The following is a 24161-nucleotide window of genomic DNA, read 5'->3' as shown; positions in this document are numbered from 1 at the left end:
GGGTGACCGCAGCTGTGGGTGGATGCAGAGGGGACCTCGGCAGGCTCCAGACGGTGCTCCATGACCCAGGAGGGCACAAAGACAAGGGTGGGCGCGTTTGAAAGGTGGGAGTGTGGAAGGGAGATGAGGCAGGGCGAGGAGGAGCCTACAGCTGGGTACACAGCTGTATGGACTGAGGCGTCTGGGTCCCTGTTAAGCAGGTAATGAATCTGAGACTGGGGGCTTCGGACAAGTTGTCTCACCCCACGGGTTCGAAGGAAGGACCGCCTGCATCCAAGCCCAGCCCAGTGGCTTCAGAGCCTGTAGCCGGCTCTTCTCATGTAAATTGGTTCCAGTTAGGGCCACTCATCAGTCCTAGAAGTGAGAAAAAGGAAGAGCTGATCACTTCGTGAATCCTCCCGCGTGAGAACAGCAAGTGCCACTTCCTGTGTCGCAACCAGTACCCCTGTTTCGGTTAAGGAAGAGATGGGGAGTTTCGGGGTCTAAAAGCAGAAGGGAAGGTGCTGTGACAGGACCAGCTGCAGAGGGGCTCCTGGTGAGGCTCCCGCTGGCCCGGGAGAGGAGGCCCCCGCACGCCCGCCGACCTGCAGCTCAGCCGAAGCCCGCGGCGGACCCCAGGGGCAGGTAGGCATCCAGGGGGTCTTCCCCGGGCTGCAAGCCCCTCATCCTTTGGAAAGGGCACTGATGAGGGAGAGGAGAGTCTCGCTCTCTTGTCCCTGCATCTGAGGAGCTTCAGGCCTCGGGGCGGCCCCCCCTTGCCTGTCGAGCGGGCCCCTGGCAGCTCTGGGGGTCCACGATCTTGGGGCACGCCCTCTGCTTCCAGTACACACCACAGCCTTCAGCCCACACTCAGTTTAGTTGATTCCAGGGTAACTCAGCTCCATCACATCTCTGGCCTAGTTCAAGAAACTGAGACAATTACTGCGGGTAGAACCCTGTGAAGTGTGAGTCCTCGTGGTGCCCAAGACGGAGACCTCGATGCTCCCTGCCAGTTAGGGCAGCGTGGGGTCGACGGGGACCTGTGGAGCCCAGACGTCCCCTTGATGGAACAAAGCCGGGCCGACGTGTGATCTCCAGCTGCAGAGAGGGGCCACGGTGATCCCAGGGTCACTCCTGCGTCCTGTCCTGTCTTTGGCTGTGTGTTCCTGCAGCCCCGTGCTGTTCCCACCAGACTCCACCAGGTGCCTAGTTTGGGGTGTGGTTCCCAGCTGTATATGTTACCCCCGCCAGCCTGGAGGCCTGGGGCATCCCGCAAGCTCTGAGACAGCTGGACCAAGGGCCAGGGGGCAGAACCATCGCCTCTTCAGACAGCCGTGCGCCCTGTTCTAACTGTGCCGTCCTCGGAGGGGCCGTGCAGCGAACAGGACTAGGGACAGGCAGGCCGAGCGCACCTGGGAGACCACATGCCCCTGAAGGGCCGGACCACAGCCTGTGAGCCAGTGATGTTCCCAGGAGAGAAGCCAGGCCGAACCCAAATTTTCCCAAATCTTAGTCTGTGTCGCCCGCGTGCAGCCCCATGTCAAGGCTGCAGGATAACTGAGGCTGACAGGACTCGTCAGCGTGAGAACTCGACATGACGATACTCGCTATTGCTAATCACTTATCGCACGTAATTACTGTATGTAAATTACATTTACGGCATAATTGCTAACATTTGTTGCACATTTATTACTGCCGCGTGCTGTGCCAGGTGCTTATGTTCTGAGCGTGTTATTAGTTCAGAACCAACAACTTAGACTCTCCGCTTGTGAGTGTCACCGGGTGTTGGCATCAGCACCAGCAGAGCACAGAGCCTTGTACACTGTGGGAGCCTGGAAAACTCTGATGTCAATTGTTAGTTTTACTAATAAGAATTCCTATTCTCCTTAGGGCCCACAGAAGCAGTCAGAGCTAAGGGGACGTCCTGAAGGGGGCGGGCCTCGCCCAAGAAAGGGAAGGACACCGGACCTTGGGAGGCATCGGATCTCATTCCTGGCTGAGGCCAAGGGGAGTGTATTCCTGTCCTGTTTGTGGAGGTGAGGGCTGGGGGCGACCAGGGGAAGCGGAGAGAGAGGGACATAGAGGGAGCAGCCACAGGCCTGCTTGGGCTGGCATCTCTGCCTCTGATGCTCCTCTGGGTCTGGCTCTGCCGTCCGGGGAACTCTGGTTACCAAGAGGCGTCGACGGTGTCGAGTCCCCCGCGAGAATGCTCACCATCCTGCAATGTGAGGTGCCCACTCTTTTCCCAGGTCCCGTCCCAAAACCCGGGTCACCCCTAGATTAACGGAGGGTTCTGGCCCCTACCCGGGGAGATCTGAAATGTGGGAGGTTTGCCATTTTAAGGTCCAGTTGGAGCCAGATAGAGGTCCCTGCCTCTTCCAGTGGCAGGAGCATGCTGTCCTACACTGTGCCCGGTGAGAACATTACGGTCCTTCTACCGGGGGGCTCCCTCGTGCCCCACCCAGAGGAACTGGAGCCTCCCTACCAGGACGACAGGAAAAAAGGTCTGAAGAATGAGGCCAAAGTGCTTGGGGTAAGTGCAGCTGCACAGAGGGGACGGGCTGAGTGCAGGTGACAAGTCCACGGGCGGGGTGGAGACTTCCGTGTCACTGCGGGGCCCCAGGCTGCTCTGGAGGCCAGGGGAGAGGAGTCCTCTGAGACCACCCGGGGCCTTCTCCTTGGGAAAGCAGGAGATGTCCCAGTTTGCGTTCCCAGGGAGTGTTCACCTGAGCTTGATTTACGAAACTGGACTTTCTTAACTCATTTTAAATGAGCGACTGGGTGATAATATACTTGCATACACCTTATTTTGGGGGTGCTCAAAAATCTGTGAAAAAACTCTTCTAGATTTTACTTCCCAGGGAAGTTCTTTCTGAAAATTATAGAAACTTCATCCCCCTGCTCACCCCTTTTGAAAACGTTAACCATTTTGAAAACAGATTGGACATTTGCCCTTTGTCTGACTTCCAATGAGATCTCTGTTATAATCCACGATTCCTCAACAAGAAGCCGCTCCACTTCATGACTGAAGGGAGGCAACGAAGGGGCGGGGACGGGGCAAGAGGCTGCAGAGGCCAGGGGCGGGGCTCCTGATGCCTGGTACCTCCTCAGTGCCTCCCTGACCACACAGGCTGCTACAGCTCCCTCAGTCTCACCATGTATCTGTCTCACCTTGGGTTGAAAAGAGCTTGCTTGCTGAGTCAGTCTTGAGGTCCATTAAGAGACTCCCTTCTCACAACACCTGAGAAATTGCTTGGTGCATGTTATATGAGCGTAAAAACTTGTGGTGGAATTATTCCGGGGCTGATTCAGACAGTCCGCTTGATAGCCCTGTCATAGCTCCTGGGGTCCCTCTCAGCTAGGGAGCCATGCCCTGAGCAGAAGTCCATGTGTTCATTCATCTGGCAGAAGGTGGGGACCAGCTGCCACACCACCAGCTGTCTTGGAGGCACATCCGTGTCACAGAAGGGAGGAGGGGAGAAGCTGGAAGGAAGCAGAGAGCATGGGCAGCCTGCGGGCTGGGTTCCAGGGCTCTCGCTGGAAACCCGGTCCCTTCCACCCAGGGCCGAGAGGCAGGAACACCATGCGTTTCCCTGCGCCCTCATCGGGGCCAGTGATGGGCAGGCCCGGGCAGCACACCATCCACGCTGGCTTTCCAAACCCCCAGAGTTCTACACAGTGTGCTGGGGTCACACCGAGAGCTCTGAGCGGGCCTGCCCTTAACTGGCTTACCCAGCGAGTCCGTTCCTCGGGCCGAAATAACACAGGACACAAACCAGGTGGCTTGAAGACAACAGAAACATAATCTGTCCCAGTTCTGGAGGCTACGAGCCGAGCATCGGGCTCCGCAGGGCTGTGAGCTCTCCTGGGGCTGCACGGGCTCCTTGCCCACAGCCGCGGGACTCCAGTCTCCGCCTCCGACTTCTCGCGCCCTTCCCTCTGTGTCTGTCTGTCTCTCTGTCTCTCCTCTTCTTGTAACCACATCAGTCACGTTGGATTAAGGGCCCACCCTACCCCACTGGGAGCTCATCTTCACTCACACCTCAGTTACACCTGCAAAACCTCTCTTTCCAAACAAGGCCACATTTCCCAGTTCTGGGGTGGAGGGCTCAGACATAGACATTGGGGGGACGCATTCAACCCGCAACACCAGGTAAGCCTCTCTCTCCCCCATCAGACCATCCAGATCCTCTCAGGGGCCATGATTATGAGCCTGGGGGTCCTTCTGCTGTGGACTTCCTTCCCCCATCACTTCCGCCCGGTTATCGTAACCTTGGTGTCGTCTGGATACCCGTTCGTTGGTGCCAAGTGTGTGAGTCCCGTGGGCACTCGTGGGAGGGTGGGTCCCTGGGAGGGGGGGGAGCGCGGGCTCAGTCTGGTCTGCTCACCTGTCACCTGGCAGTGTCCGTTATTTGGAAAGCAGAGATGCAGGTGTGGAATCTGCTTTGGGGCTGACGGGCCAGAAGTGGGAGGAGGCCAGGGAGGGTGGAAATGACTCTGCCAGTGGGAACAGCATGGACTTGCTGGCTCAGAGATGAGTTCTTCTGAAAATCATCGTACTGTTGTCCTCTAGGCCTCTGGGAGTTCAGCAGCTTTTCTCTGGGGTGACCATATAATCTGTAGCCCCAACAGGGACACTAGTAAACATAAAAGAAGGTGCTATTAATAATAATGCTGTGACAAGAAGAACACCTGGACTGTCCTTGGCAGCCAGGATGTAGGGTCACCCTACTCCTTTCCAAGTTCAGGAGAAGCCTGGGTGGGAGGGGGATAGGAAGGACCACCCCCCCCAGATGTGATCAGTGAGGAACAGCGAGACCCAGGCACACGGGCCGAGTGACCCGGATATGGGCAGCACACACCGGCCGAGTGGCCAGGCCGGTGGTCGTCAGCTGTGGGACCAGTGGACCCCACCCTAAACGTGAAAAGATGGATCTGATTGCTCAGAAGCTCTGCCTGCTGCTGTCCATCTCCAGAAGCCCTTCTGGAGAGTTCTGCTTCAGACCCACCTGGGAGTCCTGAGTCATCCTGACGCCCCCGGGGTCAACGAGCTTCAGGGGAGATGTGAACGCCCCTTTCCTGGAGCCTGGAGCCTGCCCACGCCTCGCCCCGCCTCTCGTGCCAGAGGTGACTTTGGCACTCTCCCTGGGCTGCTGCCCAGCGTGCCTGCCCGCCCCCCGGGGGCTCCTTCTGCTAGGACCCCTGGGACAACTTTTTGCTTCCATCTTGCCACATAGTTCCACTGCATAATTTGGTTGTGTTACAGCTCCTTAGAAATTACCCCATTCCCCTAAACCCGTCTTTTTCTCTGATGACCCAGAATCAAACACTTTGATCCAGCTTTTTGCGAGGCCCTGCAGGTTCCCCTCCGCCAGGCCCCGTTTTCCTTCTGTTCTCGACTGTCATGTACCAGAGCCCACAGAGCCCACGAATCCTTCTCCACAAGGTCCTGTAACGCTCAGCAGCCCTCCTGCCGTGGAAAAGCCTCACTCCCAGAGAAAGCCCTGGACCCTAAGCCCCCTTCGCCCTGGAGGCACGTTGTCTCCGAGCGGTCTCAAGTCCTCATGAGATTTTTTGGGATTTCTTCATCTTCCTGTGTCACCTGCCTTTCCCCACTTGTTCTGTAAGCCCCTATGGACCTGGATGTGACCCAGGACCCAATGTCCCTGATGCCTTCAGTCCTATAAGGATGTTCCTGGAGGTGACCAAGGACATGACGGCTTGGTGGTAAGGACATCAGGGCTGCCTCTCTGCATAGAAACTGACCTGACTATTTTCCTCTTTTCTGAGTAGTTTATCATTTCTGGATTGTTATGTGTCATCTTGGAAAAAAGATCAACTAAACGTTTGGTGAGTATGGGGCCAGCGGCAGCTCACATCTTCCTGGGAAATTCGGAGGGCACCCCTCCCAGTTGCTCTCTCACACTTTCACATGAAGGAACGGACCCCCGGGTCAGCTACAGGTGCCCTCGGCCAGCGCCTGGACAGCACCCGCTGGTTTCTTGGGGCTCCTTTCATGATCCCTGTTCTGTAACCAGCACCGAGCCTCGACAGGCTCTGACTGGCTCCACGGAGAAATCCTGTCCAGTCATGACACCATTTGGTGCCAGCTGGCTGCCTGGATCCAGGTCCTTGGTAACCACAGGCTAAAGAGGTGATGGGGTACTTGCTGTGTGCCACCCACTGGGCAAGAAAATCTGAGACCACAAGAAATGCCCCTCCCTCGAGATGAAGCCAGAGCGGAGTCTGTGTGGGCTGGAGGAGAAAATGTTCTGGCTGAGACCAGTGTTGGTCACTGGTGGTGGCCAGAGGCATGGCCACCTGCATTCTCATGTTTCCGGGTCAGACAAGGATGGAGTGGAGGGTGGCAGGCCAGCTTTTAGTGACAGGGGACAATTGCGATCTGCAAAGTTTCCCCTTTTCCTCGAGAGGGATGGTGGGGGGAAAGCTGGGTGCATCAGAGGGCTTCCTGGGAAACTGAGTCCGAACGACCTGAGTCTAGAATGCAGGCTTCCTGCGCCAGCCCCTCCTCTGGGCCCATGCCGGGGTCCAGCTACAAACGTCCACGTGGGGCCCAGAGTGGCCCTCCCGTGCCTGCCTGCAGAGGCACGTCTCTCACGTGCTTCTGGTTTGTGCGGGGGAAGGGATGGAAAGAACCAGGGGAGTCCCAGTTCTGCTGGATCCCCACGTGGCTGATGCTGCTTTGGGGTGTCTGTTGGGGTTGGGTGGGAAAGCCCCTCTGTCTCTAGCCTTGCGTGGGGGATCCTGCAGGCCAAGCCGGGGTGATGTTACAGAATATGTCATGCACCCATGTGACACCAGCCCAGCCTCGGGCCGGGGTCCAGAGGCCTCCTGCTGGGCTCAGGGGAGATGGGGGAGGAGGGGGCCTCTTCAGGGCACCTGGGTGGCTCAGGGGGAAGCCAGAGGGGGGCCTGAGGGACTAGGGCAGCAGTGATTTACCCAGCATACGAGCATTTCAGTATTTTAACTACTCGGTCAGTACGGCCCAGCCGGACATCAGTCAGGTATGTGTCTCCATCCAGTCCTGCCCGGTCCCGTCTGTTTCCCCCAGAAGCGTGCGCTTCATTCTCGAATTCACACGTTCTGCCAGCATTTTCCCGCTGGGCTCGGGAGCTCTGTCGGAGGATGGAAGATGACCAGAAACAAATTCTATCACCTAGACCCGTCCCGCAGTGACCCCTACATGGAACCATCCTTGCCATCCCACGGGAACGTGGTACCCCAAAGGCGCGTGCCCCGGGGGCAGACACCCTGACCCACAATTCCCCCGCAGGCCTGGACCAGCCTGGTCACCAGCCTTCTGAGTCTCCTGGGCACTTTTGTGGGGTTCATCGTCATCCTCCTCAGCCTGGCAGTGGGGTTCACCGCCTGGGGACAGTGCAAACTGGACGTGGGGTCCAGGCAGACGCCCCAGGACAACTTCCCTTCAAGAGGCAGGACCGCTGACTGCGCCTTCGCTGGCTCCAGTCTGCTGGTGAGTATGTTTGGATGAAATATTTCAGGCTGGTGAAATCTTTGAGGTTCTCCGCTTCCTGTCGGCTGTGCTTTCTTCTGGGGGGTGACCCGGGGGAAAAGGCTGGAAAGAGGCAGAGGAAAGGAGCTTGTACGCTGAGGAAGCACGGGTGTTCAGTGGACTGTGCTGGAAGAGCTGTTCTGAGTCGTTTAATGCCAAACAGGCCGAAGTTGCAAATAGATCCTCGTCCACTTGGTTTGGGCTTAAGCTCCTTCATAACCACACCAAGCTAGCTGCGTGAGTCTCAAAGGATGGATGTATCTGAATAAGAACTGGCGCCTGGGGCAACGAATGGCTCAAAAAAAGCCAAGGGCTCAGGGAGATGTTAGGGATCTGCCCGGGAGAGGTGGCCTTGGGCTCAACAGGACGAGAACCAGAAGCCGCGGCAGAGAGGGAACAAATCCTCCACATGCACCGGGGTGCACGGTGATGGCCAAAAGCAAAGCATCAGAAATCCAGAAAGAGCAAAATTAAAACCACCAAATCAATAAATAGGATTTAGTAAGCGTGTATTGTGCATATAAGGACAGTTTGCACACTGGGAGCTTTCCAAAACAAAAACTGACACCAAGCTCAGGGACGTGACATCACAAGATGTCTTATAAAGTGAAAACGAGGACGTTGTTAAGCTTCACAAGGATCGGCTGTTACAACGGAAGCTTCCAGAGGGCAGGGAATTGGTTAAAAGTGATAACAGGGGCCAATCCGTGGCTGAGTGGTTAAGTTCGAGCGTTCTGCTTGGGAGGCCCAGGTTTTCACAGGTTCGGATCCTGGGTGCGGACCTAGCACCGCTCATCAAGCCACGCTGAGGTGGCGCCCCACATAGCAGAGTCAGAAGGACCTACAGCTATGTACTGGGGGCTTTGGAGAGAAGGAAAAAAAAGAAAGAGGAAGCTTAGCAACAGATGTCAGCTCAGGGCCAATCTTAAAAAAAAAAGTGATTAGCATTTTTAGGAAGATGACTTGAGTTTCTCGTATGATTGGCAGAGGCATTTACAAGAAATAACCAAAGTTAGGTTTCACTCATGTTCGTGAAACAAGCTAGATTTAGTTTTTCTTATGGCTTCCATGGTTTTGTCTGCTTGGGAAATTGTCTGATCTGGTCTCCATTTTGTGTTAATTGCAACAACACCCCCCACCCCTCCACGTTTGGTCATTCTCTCAGCAACTTGAGGGTCTGACCACTTACTAGTGTTCCTTTCGGTTACCACTATCGATGTCGCCAGGCTGGAGAATCACGTATGTGCTGTTTCCAATAGCTGAGTCACCAGGACCGAGGGTCACGCCACGAACAATTGATTGTCATCAGGCCCATGGCGGTCAGAGCCTTGAGTTCCTCAGGCTGTCTAGTCCAATGGGTAGCGTTTGATGTGTGAGCGGCTGCCAAAAGGCATTTAAACCCTTTGAGAGGAGATAAGGCACAAGAGAGGTTCATGGGATGGCTATAAGGAGAATAATAGCCAAGGATTAAAACATTCCCCGGAGAAGTATGCCCAGGAGCCAAGATTTAACCAGCCAAACAACTCAAGTGCGTTCTAATCACATTCAGGCTTTACTTCTTTCGGTTAATCTACATTTTTCAGGGTTATTTACATAGGCATAACATATGGATTAGCTGCCACACATCCTCATAATTACTGAGGAGAGGATGGGCGTGAAGATGTTGCATTTCAAAAAGCAACATTGCAGGTGAGCTTCCATCTAAATTAGGTCTCTATATGATGTGAGGGGTCAGGTATTTTAATTAGGGAACTTCTATGGAAACCAAAGAAAAAGATGAATAGTTTGAGCAAATTATAAATTCAGTTTCTCAGTTTGGAGAGCGGCTAGTTGAGAAAATGCCCAGATCTGCGTTTGAAGCATCTTCAGTTGGTGGAATGAGGATGGCAGTTTTTATCTGATGGATTTTCCTGGTTTGTGGTTTGACGATCTCTGGTGATGGCATCCAGGGTTCTGTGGAACTTTCTTGAGTGGCCCATACAGCACCGGGCATGAAGGTTGTCCCTAAGTGATCTATTGTGACGATTTCTCTGAAGTTTCTAAGCAGATGATAGAACCTAGAAGACAATGAACAGGAGAAGACTAGGATCTGATAATTAAGTACACTAAAGTCTTCTACCAAAATATAATTTCTCATGGTCATCCAATTTTTATCAAAGATATTTTCAGCGAAACCAATTTGTAAAATAATTCTAGCCTCATTAAACTTGGATTATTTACGTAACCGTGTAAGAATAGTCATTCGATGCGCAATCTCAAAGATGACATTTCAGTCCAAGCTTTGGTAATACGCAAGGGACATTAGTGGCTCCATAAAGTCGACCTCAGTTCTTTAAAACTGCCTGGTAATGAGGAATCTCGGACTAGACCTTTCAAAGTCTCTTTCTGTTGAGAAGCCAAGTTAAGGACGTGTCCGATTGCGTCCTGTTACAAGGAGAGCAGATCCTGACTGAGCTTACGTAAATACATATATTTCCATGAAAAGTAAGAATATTTAATGACAGTTTCTGAATACTGGGGGAATCAGACAGGGAGAAAAAGATAAAAGTCTCAACTTCTGTTTACAAAAGTGACCTGTATCAAAATGATCTAAGTTATAGACAGCTTGAAAGATAGGAGAAAGGGTCTTTAAACCTGGAAAACAAACATTAAAGAGCCAGCAATGTTTTCAACGAAGTCAGAGAAATTATAATCACCTCCATCAGTTCATTCAGTCTCCTGTAATTAATTCTTGTTTGGCTCCATCTTGGGTTAGTAGCTTTATGAAGGAATTTTCCATTAGAGTTTTAGAAATTCTCACCCAGTTCAGCATTATGGTCTTAAAGTTATCAGAATCCTGCCTCCTAGAACCCTTGTCAGGGTCTTTCCCGTGCATCTCCTTGAAGATGAAGCATTTTTGCCAGAAGCTGATTGTAGTTGACTATTTGTGACTTATCAAGAAGCTTCAAGGAGGTACAATAAAGTTGGAGCGCTCAAAGTGCAAAGAGAGCAGAAATCGGGGGAAAAATAGAGACGGGCTTTTACATCTTTATTAGCGAGTAGAATTTTACGGAAATGATGGAGTGTGGTGTTGCCTTCCTGAGTCTATCAGAGAAAGGCTTCCAGCCGGTAAACTCAGGGGCACAGGCACAGATCCACAGGACACTGAGGAGAGGAGAGCAGGTCAGGAGGATCAAGGTTTCCATCCGGCAGCTTGAGAGGGAGGGGAGGCCCCAGGAGGCAGCGAGCTGGGCAAGATGAGCACAAAGACTTGGACCCACCGCAACCCCTGGCTCAGGCCGGCCCCCAGGTGATGACACCAGTGATAACGGGAGCTGCTGTGGGCTGGATGCGCAGAGCGGTTTGGACGAGGTCTGTGTAGGGGATGAAAGGTAAGCTTGTGAGGGATCAAGCTGAGCTCACTTGCTCAGAATTTTCTCAGGGGGGAGCAGGCCAGCAGCATCCCCCTCCCACTTGGTCCTTGAATTCATTCCCTGGGGTGGCCATAACAAACGACCTCATGCAGAGCAGCTGAAAACAACAGAAATTCAGCCTCTCCTGGTTCTGGAGGCCAGAAGTCTGAACTCAAGGTGTGTCAGGGCCTCGCTCCCTCCAAAGGCTCCAGGGGAGGGTCCTTCCTGCCTCTTTCAGCTTCCGGGGCTCTAGGCCCCCAGATTCCTGGGCTTGTGGCCACATCACTCCAACCTCTGCCTCCAATGTCACCTGACCTTCTCCTCTGTGTGTCTGCGTCCTCTTCCCTTCCTATAAGAACACCTGTCATTGCCTTTAGAGCTCCCCCTAAACCCCAGATGACCTCATCTCCAGATCCTTAATTAATTAGCTCTACAAAGACCCTATTTCCAAATAAGGTCACATTCTGAGCTTCCGAGTGGACACAGATTTGGGGGACACTATGCAACCCACTAGTCAGGTCAGCATAAATGAATTCGATGTTCTGCACACGTGTGGCCTGACCTGTTCTACCTGGCGGCCCTTGCTTGGAAGAAGGTGACCAAGGGCAGTGGAGTTGTCTGATTCGTTCTCCGCGTGGGTATGCCCTGGGGCAGGGGGGCGGCGTGGGCATTGGCAGCTATGCCAGCCAATCGCTTCAAGTAGTTGCTGTGCCCCTTGCTGCCGAGGGGTGAGGACAGGTAGAGGGTGCTGACAAAGGTCTCCTGCACCCTCCACCTCTGGGGACCTGAGGGGTGAGCGTCAATGTCCCCATTTTACAGACAGGACACTGAGACCCGGACAAGTAAAGACACTCACTTGGGGAGGCTCTGCTCTACCCTGGGTGCCACCTGCCGCCCCGCCCACCCTGGAAACCAGGGCTTGACCCTGTCTCCCAGGGGTCACGAACAGGTGGGGTCAGGTGGACAGCGAGCAGACTAGACGATGCCAACCCCCCAGCAGGAGTGGGTGGTCCTCTTTGCTGGGTGGTGTTGCAAGGCTCTCTGAGGTTCCAGGCGGCCTGCAGCCCTCCGGCCACCCCAGGAGACAGAGGGCTGCTTGGTCCGAGCACCCACCTATGCGTCCTGCATTCCAGGGGGTGCTCTCGGTGATGCTCCTCTTCACGGTGTTGGAGCTTGGCGTCGCCGTCCCGTCTTCCATCCTCTGGTGGAAACAGGCCCGGTCAAGCATCCCTGGGGTGAGTCCCCTGGGGCTCGGGGACCTGGGACTCAAGTGGCAGTACAGGTGGTGGTCACAGGACCACCGTGGCAGGTGGCACTGAGGTGGACCCGTGAATGTGGCTCCAGCTGAGAGGGAGGCAGCTGCTGGAGGGCAGGACGGCAAGAGAGCGGGGGTCGGTGTTGGGGGAGACCGCTGATGAGGACCTGGTCAGACCTAGAAAGCAGTTGTGCAACCCACTCACTTAGCAGAAGGGGAAACTGAGGCTCCCGAGGCTAGATGACTTACCTGACACCCAAGGCACCTGAGCTGAGACGAGGATGAGGCGCCATTTCCCCCTCTGCAGCCCACCTCCAAGGCCAAGGGCAGCGGACCAGCTTCGAGAGGATTTTCTCCTTCTGGAATCTTCCTTCCTCCACTTCACACTTGTTATAAATACTTTAACATCCTCCCTTACACACGAGAGCAAAACATACTCAGACCAAATTCCCCAGCTCAACCATGGATTGGCTGGTTGGAGATTTTCTTAAGGGACAACATGCCCCACAGCAGGGTGGGGGAACTGTGGCCTCGGGAGGGGCTGGGTGGCGGGGCAGAGAGAGGAACAGGGCAGAAGCTCAGAACTCAGAGTCAGGCGCCTGTTGACGTTCTCTGCCTTCTCCAGGTTGTGCGTTTCCTGGCTCAGAGCGACACAGTCGTCACCAACATGCTCGCAAGAGCATCTGCTGATCCTGATCCTCATCCCGGATTTGAAGAACAGGTGACCTCTTAGGAGAGAGAGAATGAAAGAGACGGAATGAGACAATGAGAGACGGAGAGAGAGACAGAGACAGAGAGTTACGGTGACCTGTGAAGACCAGCATCCCTGGAGAGGGAGAGTAGATCTCACTGAAAACCTGGGCCCGTGGTCCCCTAAGGAATTTATAAACAGGCTTGTCTTCTTCTAAGCGAATGTTTGTTTCGCGTGGGTCCCCTGGTTGCCTCACGATGATTCAAATAAAGCACACGCATGACCAACCTCTCAGGCCACCGGCTGTAGATGGGCCAGGGTGGCCCCCATGCAGCCAGGCGGCATGGTCATCACATCGACCATGAATCGGTTCCTGGGGCTGGTGCTGGGGTCCCTGCCTGAGTGGTCAGTTGTCTGCAGGGCTCCGCTGAATGAGCACACAGACCCCGCCACGTGTTATCTCCATACTTCGCCTGGTGACGTGCATGGGGAAGATTTGGATTAGATTTAGGAACTGAGATCAGATGCTAAGATACTGAGGGACTCCCGCTACGTGCCGCACAGTGTACAAAATGCTGGATTTTCAAAGTCAAGCCTTGCCCTAAATGAGCCTAGTGGGGGACACACGGGGATGATGCAACTTTAGTACTATATGAGGGTGTTTTCCAAACGGCAGATTATAACCCATTAGGGGATCATGAAATCAATATATTGGATCAAGAAAAGCATTAATGGAAAATAAGATAAAATGACTGAGTGTAACATGGTGAGTATAGTGTATGTATCTGAGCATAACGGAGCAAAGTAGGAAGGACGGGACTTGAGGCAGGCAGACAGAACGCATCTCTGAATTACTGGGCTGAGGTGTACAACCTATTTAAAGTGGCTGGTGGTCAGATTTTACGATTCAGTTCATTAAGGCAAACCCTGTAGGGGAGTGAACATGGCACCACCCAGATCCCTCTCCGGGATGAGGGAATTTTCTCCCCATTGCAGGGGGTGCCGCCTGCTGGAAGCCCTCAGCCATCAGCCCCTTTGAGACACCTGCAGTGGGAGAGAGTGCCACCCAGGGTGGTGCCCCCTCTCTAGGCAGCCTGCATGCCCCCCTGGGGTGGAGGGTCTGGTCCTCTTGCTCTAACTCAAGACACCTTGGAATGGTCACCCCAGCTTCCGAGCTGCCCACAGCTGTGGCCTTCACCGAGACTGCAGGACTTCTGCTCTCCGGCTGCCCCAGCCCATTACCCCAGGAGCACCCTGGGCGGACTTCCTCCTTCCCCGGCGATCCCGATATGCTGCAGCTGACGCCATGAGTGGAGGCAAAGAGCAAATGCTGAGACGGCATCTGGACCAGGAGGATCCACCGCCTGCAGGCGGCACAGAGCACACAGGGCCCCGGCCCGTTGACGCGTGACGGGTGAACCTCCCTGATGCTGGGTGGGGTCCTGCTGGGGCAGCATGTCAGGCATTTGAGGAATATGGGGGAGTAAAATCTGTACACTGTGGGGTCGCGTGGCTCTTTGTATCCCGTCAAATGTGACCAGAGGCCGTGGGATGAGTTGACAATTGGACAGAGGCGTGGGTGCCAAGGGCTACTGGGTGGATGGAAGGCCCTCCCCTCCCGCAGCCAGGATGCTGCTGCTGAGGTCCAGACCCAGGGCCTAAAGGCCAGCTGAGCTCCAGAGAATGACCTCCCCACCTGGCGGGTCAGCCACCTTAGGACAGAATGGGACCCTGACGTGGAGGAGGACATCGGGGTGATGCACCCCAAATCTTGAACCCCCAATTCCCTGCACCCTCTGAGCATGCAGAGTGCTCAGCCCTCCCTCTTGGGGGCGGGCACTGTCCCCTTGCTTGGACACAATGCAGGGACCTCCACCCCACAAGACAGCATGTGACCCCGATCCCCCAATATCTGCCCACAGCTCCTCTCCCCGCCACCAGGCTGATGACGAGGTTTGTCCCAACATAACCCAGCCTGGGGCCTTCTGACCTAATAAGGAAGAGCCCCAGGAAGGAGCCCACGTACACCGGCAGAAGTCCGGAGAGATCCATGGAGCTGGCTATTGAAGGTTCTAGACGACAGGGACGGATCCTAAGGTTAGATAAGAGTGGGTTTGTCTTCAACTTGGGAGCATTCTCCAGGATGCAGGAATAACTTCCTGGCAGGGACCTCAGGAGTTGGTACAAACAGGCTGTTAGGAGGGTCCCATGAGCGTGCAAAGAGTGGCAGCTCCCTGTGAGAGAGGCTCCCAGAAGACAGGAAGAAGCTCAGGGAGGTGGGCGTGTTGGAGTGGAAAGCCTCTGTGAAGGGAGAAAAGTCCAGCGGGCGCCTCCGTGCTGCAGGATGCCCGAGCCGGCGCATCTCCCTCAGCAGCAGAGAGTGCGCTGGGGAGGGTCTCAGCATCCCGGGGGACCCTCCCTGGTCCGCCTGTGCTCCCAGGGATGAGCTGTAATTAGCACATTGTTTTCACGCTGCCATGATCTAACAGCCTTGGTTTTTCCTCCAACTCCACAGGACCCTTCTCCTTGGATTCCGTTGGTCTCTTTGGACTGAACTTAGCTTACATTCCACACACATTCTTGCCGGGTCCAGCCAGACTCTGAGGATGTAGAGATGAACAAACAAATAGCAGCAAAACCGGTGCCTGCCATGAAGGGGCTGCAGGCTCCGCGGACGTATAGATAAGTCAAGAGACAACGTAGATGGGGCGTGATGACCAGGTGCTGGAAGCAAGTCGAGGGAGCCCAGAGGAGGGACCCTCATCTACTTGGCGTCAGAGAAGGCTTCCCTGAGGAAGCGACACGTGGGCTGACACTGGAGACGGGCTGGAGGGAGCAGGGTTAGACTACCCTCCCCGGCTCAATTTGCATATCAGAGGATGTGACTTTGAACCCTCACTCCGGTTTGGTACTGCATCCCAACTATTGCTGTGTACTGCAGCTCACAGCTCTCCTGGCTCAGCTACACACGGGCCCTCCAGGAGGGGGTCCAGCACGGAGGCGAGATGCGGGCTGCAGGACAGACGGCTTGGGTTCCAACTGCATCTCCATTGCTTCCCTGGGACATGGCCTTGGACAAGCCCAGTACCTACCCCGTCAGGAAACCAGGTGGGGGAAGTGTCTGCTCCGTAGTACCGGTGTGAGGAGGACGGGCAAAGACCTTTGAACCCTGACGGGCTTGGAGCACGTGTCCAGCGCGTGCCGGCTGCTGCTGCTGCTGTGAGGGCCTTTATCACGACTCGGCCTGCGAGCCCCGTCTCTTCTTTCTCCAGCTCACTAAACTGCTTCTGTGATCCATCTGAGTGGCTGCACGCATCCAGAGTCTGTTCCTTTACTTACCAAACACTGTGAATCCATCACAACTTGTTTATCCACTCACAAGCGGATGGACATTTCCTTCGTTCAAATTTTTGGCTTTTCTAGACAAAGTTGCTGTAAACATTCATGCACTTTTTTTCTTTTTCTTAAATGGGAGTGTACTTTTATTTCTCTTGGGTAAGAGGAATTGCTGGGTCCTGTGACACACTCCATCATCATTATTCTCAGATTCCGTATTCGTGAGTTTGCCAACTCGCTAAAATTTATTCGGAACCCCCAAAATCAATACTCAAGATGATTTCACAGGTATTCACGGACGTGCACAGAGGGACGAAAAATTCAAGTTGCCCGATGAGAGTGTTCCAGCTGAGGCTGCCCAGGGCAACGCTCTGCCTTCTTGTTTCAGTTCATGCTGTCAACAGGTGTCCTTTGTGCTGTCTCCTCAGTGCCACAATTTTCACATTTTTGTGGTTTTTGTTGGCGATTCACCAGCTTAACTGGTGCCCCTGCGTCGTGCTGAAGTGCCTGGTGGTTCTGTCCCCGGGCCGGGTACACCGCCCAGGGCCCCAGGCCCGAGAAAGTGGGTCCTTGGGCACCCGCAGGAAGGAATTCAAGTGAAAGCCACAGAATAAAATACAAAATCTGCCTTTTATTCAGCAACTAAGCAGCAACAGGTAAAGGGAGGGAAAAGGCGGACTGCTCAGGTGAGAGTCAGGGCTGTCCCAGAGAGAGAGCAGCCTGGGGATGGGCTGGGGGGAGATTTTTTTTTTTATTATTAATGTTATGATAGATTACAACCTTGTGAGATTTCAGTTGTACATTTTTGTTAGTCATGTTGTGGGTACACCACTTCCCCCTTTGTGCCCTCCCCCCACCCCCCCTTTTCCCTGGTAACCACCGATCAGATCTCCTTGTCAATATACTAACTTCCACCTATGAGTGGAGTCATATAGAGCTCGTCTTTCTCTGACTGGCTTATTTCGCTTAACATAATACTCTCGAGGTCCATCCACGTTGCTGTGAATGGGCCAATTTTGTCTTTTTTTATGGCTGAGTAGTATTCCATTGTGTATATATACCACATCTTCTTTATCCAATCATCAGTTTCTGGGCATGTAGGTTGGTTCCATGTCTTGGCTATTGTAAATAATGCTGCGATGAACATAGGGGTGCAACGGACTCTTGAGATATCTGATATCAGGTTCTTAGGATAGATACCCAGTAATGGGATGGCTGGGTCATAGGGTATTTCTATTTTTAACTTTTTGAGAAATCTCCATACTGTTTTCCATAGTGGCTGCACCAGTTTGCATTCCCACCAACAGTGTATGAGGGTTCCTTTTTCTCCACAACCTCTCCAACATTTGTCGCTCTTGGTTTTGAGTGTTTTTGCCAATCTAACGGGTGTAAGGTGATATCTTAGTGTAGTTTTGATTTGCATTTCCCTGATGATTAGCGATGATGAACATCTTTTCATGTGTCTATTGGCCATATTCATATCTTCTTTTGAGAAATGTCTGTTCATGTCCTCTGCCCATTTTTTGATCGGGTTGTTTGTTTTTTTGTTGTTAAGCAGTGTGAGTTCTTTGTATATTATGGAGATTAACCCTTTGTCGGATAAGTGGCTTGTAAATATTTTTTCCCAATTAGTGGGCTGTTTTCTTGTTTCAATCCTGTTTTCCCTTGCCTTGAAGAAGTTCTTTAGTCTGATGAAGTCCCATTTGTTTATTCTTTCTATTGTTTCCCTCAGCTGAGGAGTTACAGTGTCTGAAAAGATTCTTTTGAAATTGATGTCAAAGAGTGTACTGCCTATATTCTCTTCCAGAAGACTTATTGTTTCAGGCCTAATCTTTAGGTCTTTGATCCATTTTGAGTTTATTTTGGTGTGTGGTGAAAAAGAATGGTCAATTTTCAATCTTTTACATGTGGCTGTCCAGTTTTCCCAGCAACATTTATTGAAGAGACTTTCTTTTCTCCATTGTAGGCCCTCTGCTCCTTTGTCGAAGATTAGCTGTCCAGAGATGTGTGGTTTTATCTTTGGGCTTTCAATTCTGTTCCATTGATCTGTGGTGGGGGAAGATTTTTTATGGGACCTCAAAGGGAAGTGGTCGCAGCAGCTGGGGGGTGGGCCTCAGGATGTGGCCGGCTGGCTGATGCTGATTGGCTCTGGAGCTGCATGCTCAGTTTGTGGTCCCCCTGCAAACCGAGCGGTCTGTAGTGGGCACGGACGGGCTGCTGACTTGCTCTGTGTTACAGGATGTGTGGCCCACTTCAGGCAGATGTGGCTTCCTGTATGTGCAGGCTTGTGTCACCTGGGGCCCTGCCTAGCCCACCAAGATGCCTGTCTCATCCCTAAGCACAAGAGCGCCGTGACGTGCCTCCCAGCGGAAATATGGGCCAGAGAGAAACTCTGTTCACCTGTGAGTTATAGCACTGTTGGCCGAGTATCCAACGTTAATGGATTGACTATTTATATTCCACAAAGCATCTCTAAACAGAAACACACATAACATGTGCTTTGATCAGCTGGCAAATGTGTTGTGACCAGAGGGTCCCGGGAACCAACCCCGTGTCTCCCCCCGGAGCAGCGGCTCAGTGCTCACTGACTCAGGGTTTGCAGGGATTTTACAGGACGTAGCCAACGTGGATGATGACAATCGAATGTAACTGTGTTTAACTTCACAGGAAACTGCCAAACCATGTTCCAAGTTTTTGTACCACTTTACCCTCTCATCTGCAATGCACGAGATGCTCCCCATCTTTGCCATCTTGTTATCATCAGTCTCATTATTTGAGCCACTCTGCTGGGTGACGATCATGGTCACAGCAGCTTTGTTCGTGGTGGAACCACTAGAAATAATCTAAATAGCTATCAGCATGTTGCTAGCAGAGCACACTTGGCTGCACATATACATAAACTGAATAATAGAAATAAAACAGGACGGTACAGGAGCATAAGCAACATCGTGGATGAATCTCAAAGGCATCGTGTTGTGTTAAGAAGCCAAATGCAAGAGAAAGAATGCTGTGTGGTTGGGCTGATATGACTTTGTAGGACAGACAGAACTACTCTAAATCACAGAAAGCAGGTCGGGGGTTGCCTGAGCGCGTGGACTCAGGGGGTTGACTGCAACTCGTGGGAGGGAAGGTGATGATGGGATTGTTGGGGGGTTGCTGATACTGTTGTGTCGTTTTCTAAAGCCATGAACTATGTATTGAAATGGATGGGTTTTATTGAATGTAAGTTATTCTTCAATGAAATGGGCTTAAAGGAATAGACGTAAATCATGCCCCCTCTCTCGGTTGATAATTGATCACAATTCTTGGTTTAATGGAGATGGAAGGTGTCAAGAAGTGTGTGACCCTTTTTTATCTGGTTTTCCTTTTCTTGATTTTACAGAAACCATGTGAACCGTTGGTTTACATACAACAACACATGAGAGTTGCTCTCTTTCTGGCAAGATAGATTGCACTGTACATCTCTCATGAGGTACAGGCCTTAATGTAATGTATTGATTTTCCCATTGATCTTGCAAATATATTTATTAAGGACCCATTTTCTGACATAGGTTATTTGGGACAAAGTGATGTCCACGTCGTCCAATGCCTTAGGAGAGTCATGTAGCCAGTACTTGACAGCCAATTTGATTAGAAGGATGATAGATCCCTTCACTGATGCATAGATAAAATAGAGCTGTATTGGGTGTGTTAGAATATGGAAGCACAGATGAAGGGCTCCCAGAAAGGCTTGGGTTTCTCTTGGAATATTTCAGAAGAGGCCCCCTCGAAGTTTGTTGCTTGTGTTATTGTCACCGAATGAAAATGAGAGCGGTTGAAAAGACAGGTGGGCCCTGGGGCGTCCTTTTGTTGTTTTTCTTTTGCTCAGAATGGTGGTCAAGCTTCCAAGAAGCAGAAATACCTGGGGGAACATCTGAACCAGGGGATCCTTTGGGGTCTGCTCCCTGTGTCTTAAGCCACGTTTGGTCCCCGGAGATTTCCCGAGAGAACCTGGGGGTGGGGTGGGGGGTGGGAAAGGACGTCTGTCTCTGCGGTCCCCAGCTCTCTAGGGCTTTTCCCTCCGAGGCCTAGAGGCCCTCGATGGACACATGGTCTACCTGTCCGCACTGCCAACAAGAAAACCCTGCAGGAGGATTCTGCGCTGCTGCGGAAATGTCTAGAAAGGGAGGCTGCTGTGGTACCTCACGACGACTTCCCCTGTAGGGTGGTTCAATGGCTCGGATATTTAGGCAATTCCGCCATCTGACTTCACACAGATCCAGATTCTCAGGGGACTGCAAGGGTTTGAGCCCTTCCTCTTGAGCTTGGTGCCTGTGTTGTGCACGTGTGTGTGTTATGTGTGTGCGGAGCGTGTGCGTATTATGCACGTGGTGTGTGCAGTATGAATGCCGTGTGAGCTCATTTCCTCAGGGAGAACTTATGGAATGTCTGCTATCTCATTCTGACCCCTTTATGAAGCTACTTAGGACTCAAATTCTGGGAACACGTGGAAAAGACTAAAAGGAAAAGTGGCTGATACGGTGAGTAGAGGTCATTTAAAGCAAACATCACCTTTTGCGTCACGTTCCTCAGTGTCCATATGGAGCAATTTGTCCTTCCACGGGATATCCTGACTCACACGTCCCTCTGTCATCTCAAGCCAGAGATAAAGATTCAGTATCATTTTCCCGACCTCCTTATATGATTTCCATCAGGTGGGCCCCACAGCAGATTAACAGCTGCTCTCAAGTGGGGCTGGGTACGGGAGTAATTGCTTTCTTAAAGCAGCTTCAAACACGGAGCACGAGATGTTGACACCCTGGAAAGACACCCTTCTCCTCCTTCACGCTTCCTGCCCTAGAGATCGCGGAGCTATCTGGGGAAGAAGAAACCCATTAGAGCCCAGCACGCTTCCCTCTCTCGACCTCAGTGTGCCACTTAAAATTCCGCTGCCCACGTCTTAAGGGAGATGGTGTCCCCAGCAGCGTTTCACTCCGTCACTCTAGCTTCAAGTCCCTAAGAAATGCAGAAGTTCAAGAAGACGCTGCCTGGAAAATGATACCCTCATTGTGCATGCTTCTCTGCGTCGAGTATATCACTTTGCCATATTTCCCTATCAATACATTAGGCATAGATATTAAAATTCTTAAGGAGTGAATAGAAATTGTGTACGTAACGTAATTAATTTCCCCATTCCCTACTGAGGTACATTTGTTTCCATTAATTTAATATTATAGGTAATTTTACAAAGAATATCTTTGTACACAGGACTTTTTCCTACATGCGCTGTTAGCCCCTATTGACCTTAAACAAATAGCCAGCTATTTCTCCAGCAAAAATGGGTCGGGATCAGCAAAGAAGCGCCATTTGGGGTCTGCAACCATGGGGAGCCACATGCGAGGCCCCGGCAGCAAGAGCGGAGAAACTCTTTTCTAGAGGGGAAGAGAAAGTCGGGAGGGCTGTTAGAAACAGGTGCAGTGGCTTTTCACTGAGGGGTGAGAGTCTCTCGTGGGCCGAGCTTCTTGCCCATCAAGAAGAGGAAGAACTTCTGCTTCCTTTGGGCTCCGCTACGAAGCGGGTGCGAGAGCGCCCCCTTTTGGCCTCCCGACTCCAACTGAATGAGGTTTCTGTTTATTAAAATTTCTGCACCCCTTAGTATCAAACCCTAGAGTTGGTATCCCTGGCCCACGGTATACACACCTGTAAAATTCAGAAGCATATTGAAAAATTGTTTATTCATACAGCACTCATACTTACTGTAAAAAAATGCATGCCTAATTAGATGAACTAAAACTGTGAGACTCTCCATAGAGTAAGGATCCCAGTTTCTTCTTCAAGTCAGTGGCATGAAAAAAGGGACACTCCTATTCAACAAAGTACTTGAAAACTGTAACAAACGAAAGTAACGTGGAAATTGCTTAGTTCCTGACTAGATTTGAACAAACCAATCGTAAAGATATATTCTGGGGAATTTGCCCAGAGACTGCGCGTTACTTGATATTAGGGACTATTGCCCCACACGTAAGCAGCAGATGTAATTTGGAAATAAAATTCCTCACCCTTTCTCTAGTTTCAGAGATAAATACTATCCAATATATTATCACAATGCTATCGTCCACGATATATTGTCACTGATGCTAATGGATGGGATGGGCTCGGGAAGCAATAATCCTGCCTGAGCCAGATATTGGCAGAATCAACCCAGTCACACGAATACTCTGGAATTTGTTAAATTGAAATAGTCATCATATTGGCGGAATTGGATTATTTATAATCTTGGCTGATGACTCCCTGTCACCGTTGAACCATGCTTAGAACTCTTTTATTTTACTTATAATGTAAATTTACATTAATTTACTTATAATGATAATTATTTACTTATTCTTTATTTATAATTTCTTATAACTTACGTATAATTAGTTACTTAATTATAATTAATTTACTTATAATTAGCAATCAAGAACTCATCACCTAATCTGAGAACAAGAACAGTCACAACAACCCACGTCTACCAATAACCCCTACTCCCCCCTCCCCTCCCCCCAGAGGTAAGCACATCCCAAATTCTGTATTCATCCTTTTAAAATTAATATTGTGAAATGAATAAGAGAAAACTCAAGGAAATTGCAGTCTGGAAGGCCTGTAGGGGGAGTTCTCATACCCTATCACTTGTCATCAACAACATTTAGTTCTGTACTTTCTACCACGTTCATGGTTTTTTTTTTGCTGTTGTCCAATTTAATTAATTTTTTTTTTGAGGAAGATTAGCCCTGAGCTAACATCTGCCGCCAATCCTCCTCTTTTTTAGCTGAGGAAGACTGGCCCTGGGCTAACATCCGTGCCCATCTTCCTCTACTTTATATGTGGGATGCCCGCCACAGCATGGCTTGCCAAGTGGTGCCTAGGTCCGAACCTGATATCCAAACCTGTGAACCCGGGGCCGCCAAAGTGGAATTTGAGAACTTAACCGCTGAGCCAGCGGGCCAGCCCCTAATTTAATTTTTTAATAGACTTTTCTTTAGAAAAGTTTTAGATTTACAGAACAATTGCAAAAATAGTACAGAGAGCTTCCATCCATTGCAGACCCACATTCCCCTATTAGTGTGCCTATTTACTACACTTAATAAACCAACGTTGATATATTGCAATTAACTAAATCCTATCCTTTATTTAGATTTTCTTAGTTTTCATCTGAAGTCTTTTCTCCATTCTGGGATCCCATCCAGGACACTCCATCACACTTACTTGTCACATCTCCTTAGGCTCCTCTTGGCCATGACAGTTTCTCAGACTTTCTTTTTCTGTTTTTGATGACCTTGACAGTTTCTCAGAGTTCTGGTCAGATCTCTTGCAGAAGGCGCCTCAGTTAGGATTTGTCTGATATTTTCTCGTGATTGGAGTAGAGGTCCGGGTTTTGGGGAGAAAGACGGCGGAGGTAAAGTGCTCCTCTCATCACATCACATCGAGAGTAGGTACTATCAACAGGACTCATCATGGCTGGTGTCGACCTCGATCACCTCGGTTGAGCGGGTGTTTGTCAGGCTTCTCTAACGTGAAGTTACTCTCTTTTCTACGTTGCGCACCGTGCGCTTAGGAAGGACGTCCCTTCCTAAAGAGACTAATTCTCCCCTCCTTAGGGTGGAGTATCTATACTTCTATCAGGTGGAATTCTTCGACATGGAAGGTTTGAGTCTGCTCCCCCAGTCACTGATTTATTCAATCATTGATTTATACCGGTGTACTCACGGATATTTATTTTAATAATTTAGGTTATATTGTAATACTACTTTACTTATTTTGGGTCAAATTGCTGCAGCCTTGGCCACTGAGGTCTCTTTCAGTCCGCCCCTGTGTTGCTCTGATATATGCCATCATTGTAGAACTGGGTTTTGGTTTGTTTGTTTGTTTTGAGCAATTGCTCACTTTCTAGCACGATAAAATACTCCAGGCTCATCGTGAGTATTTCCCACCCCAGTCCTAGGATCAGCTATTTCT

The 24161-nt window shown here is 51.3% G+C and overlaps 1 protein-coding gene across 6 annotated transcripts; it reads left to right on the top strand.

The window, feature by feature from the left end:
• Positions 1–271: 271 nt before the first annotated feature.
• LOC106822733 (membrane-spanning 4-domains subfamily A member 6D-like) lies at positions 272–20159 on the top strand. 6 transcript variants are annotated; one of them, XM_044750355.2, is made up of 10 exons: positions 272–624; positions 1870–2015; positions 2323–2512; positions 4157–4291; positions 5773–5829; positions 7274–7474; positions 12039–12140; positions 12786–12881; positions 14019–14948; positions 15367–20156. In XM_044750355.2, the coding sequence occupies exons 3-9, from the start codon at positions 2372–2374 to the stop codon at positions 14151–14153; spliced, it is 867 nt and encodes a 288-aa protein (XP_044606290.2). In that variant the 5' UTR covers positions 272–624; positions 1870–2015; positions 2323–2371; the 3' UTR covers positions 14154–14948; positions 15367–20156. The 6 variants fall into 6 exon arrangements, with proteins under 6 accessions (XP_044606290.2, XP_070344492.1, XP_070344491.1 ...); XM_070488388.1 differs by lacking the exon at positions 272–624 and having other exon boundaries at positions 1852–2015; positions 2362–2512; positions 14019–14265; positions 14774–14948; positions 15367–20154; XM_070488387.1 differs by lacking the exon at positions 272–624 and having other exon boundaries at positions 1852–2015; positions 2362–2512; positions 15367–20155.
• Positions 20160–24161: the final 4002 nt, after the last annotated feature.

This window comes from Equus asinus, chromosome 17 (assembly GCF_041296235.1).
Source record: "Equus asinus isolate D_3611 breed Donkey chromosome 17, EquAss-T2T_v2, whole genome shotgun sequence".
NCBI classification, from domain to species: Eukaryota; Metazoa; Chordata; class Mammalia; order Perissodactyla; family Equidae; genus Equus; species Equus asinus.
The sequence above is the reverse complement of the archived record's forward strand: the minus strand, read 5'-3'. Positions and strand labels throughout refer to the sequence as shown.

Bases quoted from the DNA above. Each gene is read 5' to 3' on its own strand.
- LOC106822733 (XM_044750355.2), top strand. From the start codon at position 2,372: ATGCTGTCCTACACTGTGCCCGGTGAGAACATTACGGTCCTTCTACCG. The intron at 7,475-12,038 runs GTGAGTATGTTT...CCTGCATTCCAG, and splicing joins TCGCTGGCTCCAGTCTGCTG to GGGGTGCTCTCGGTGATGCT. The intron at 12,882-14,018 runs GTGACCTCTTAG...TGGTCACCCCAG, and splicing joins ATCCCGGATTTGAAGAACAG to CTTCCGAGCTGCCCACAGCT.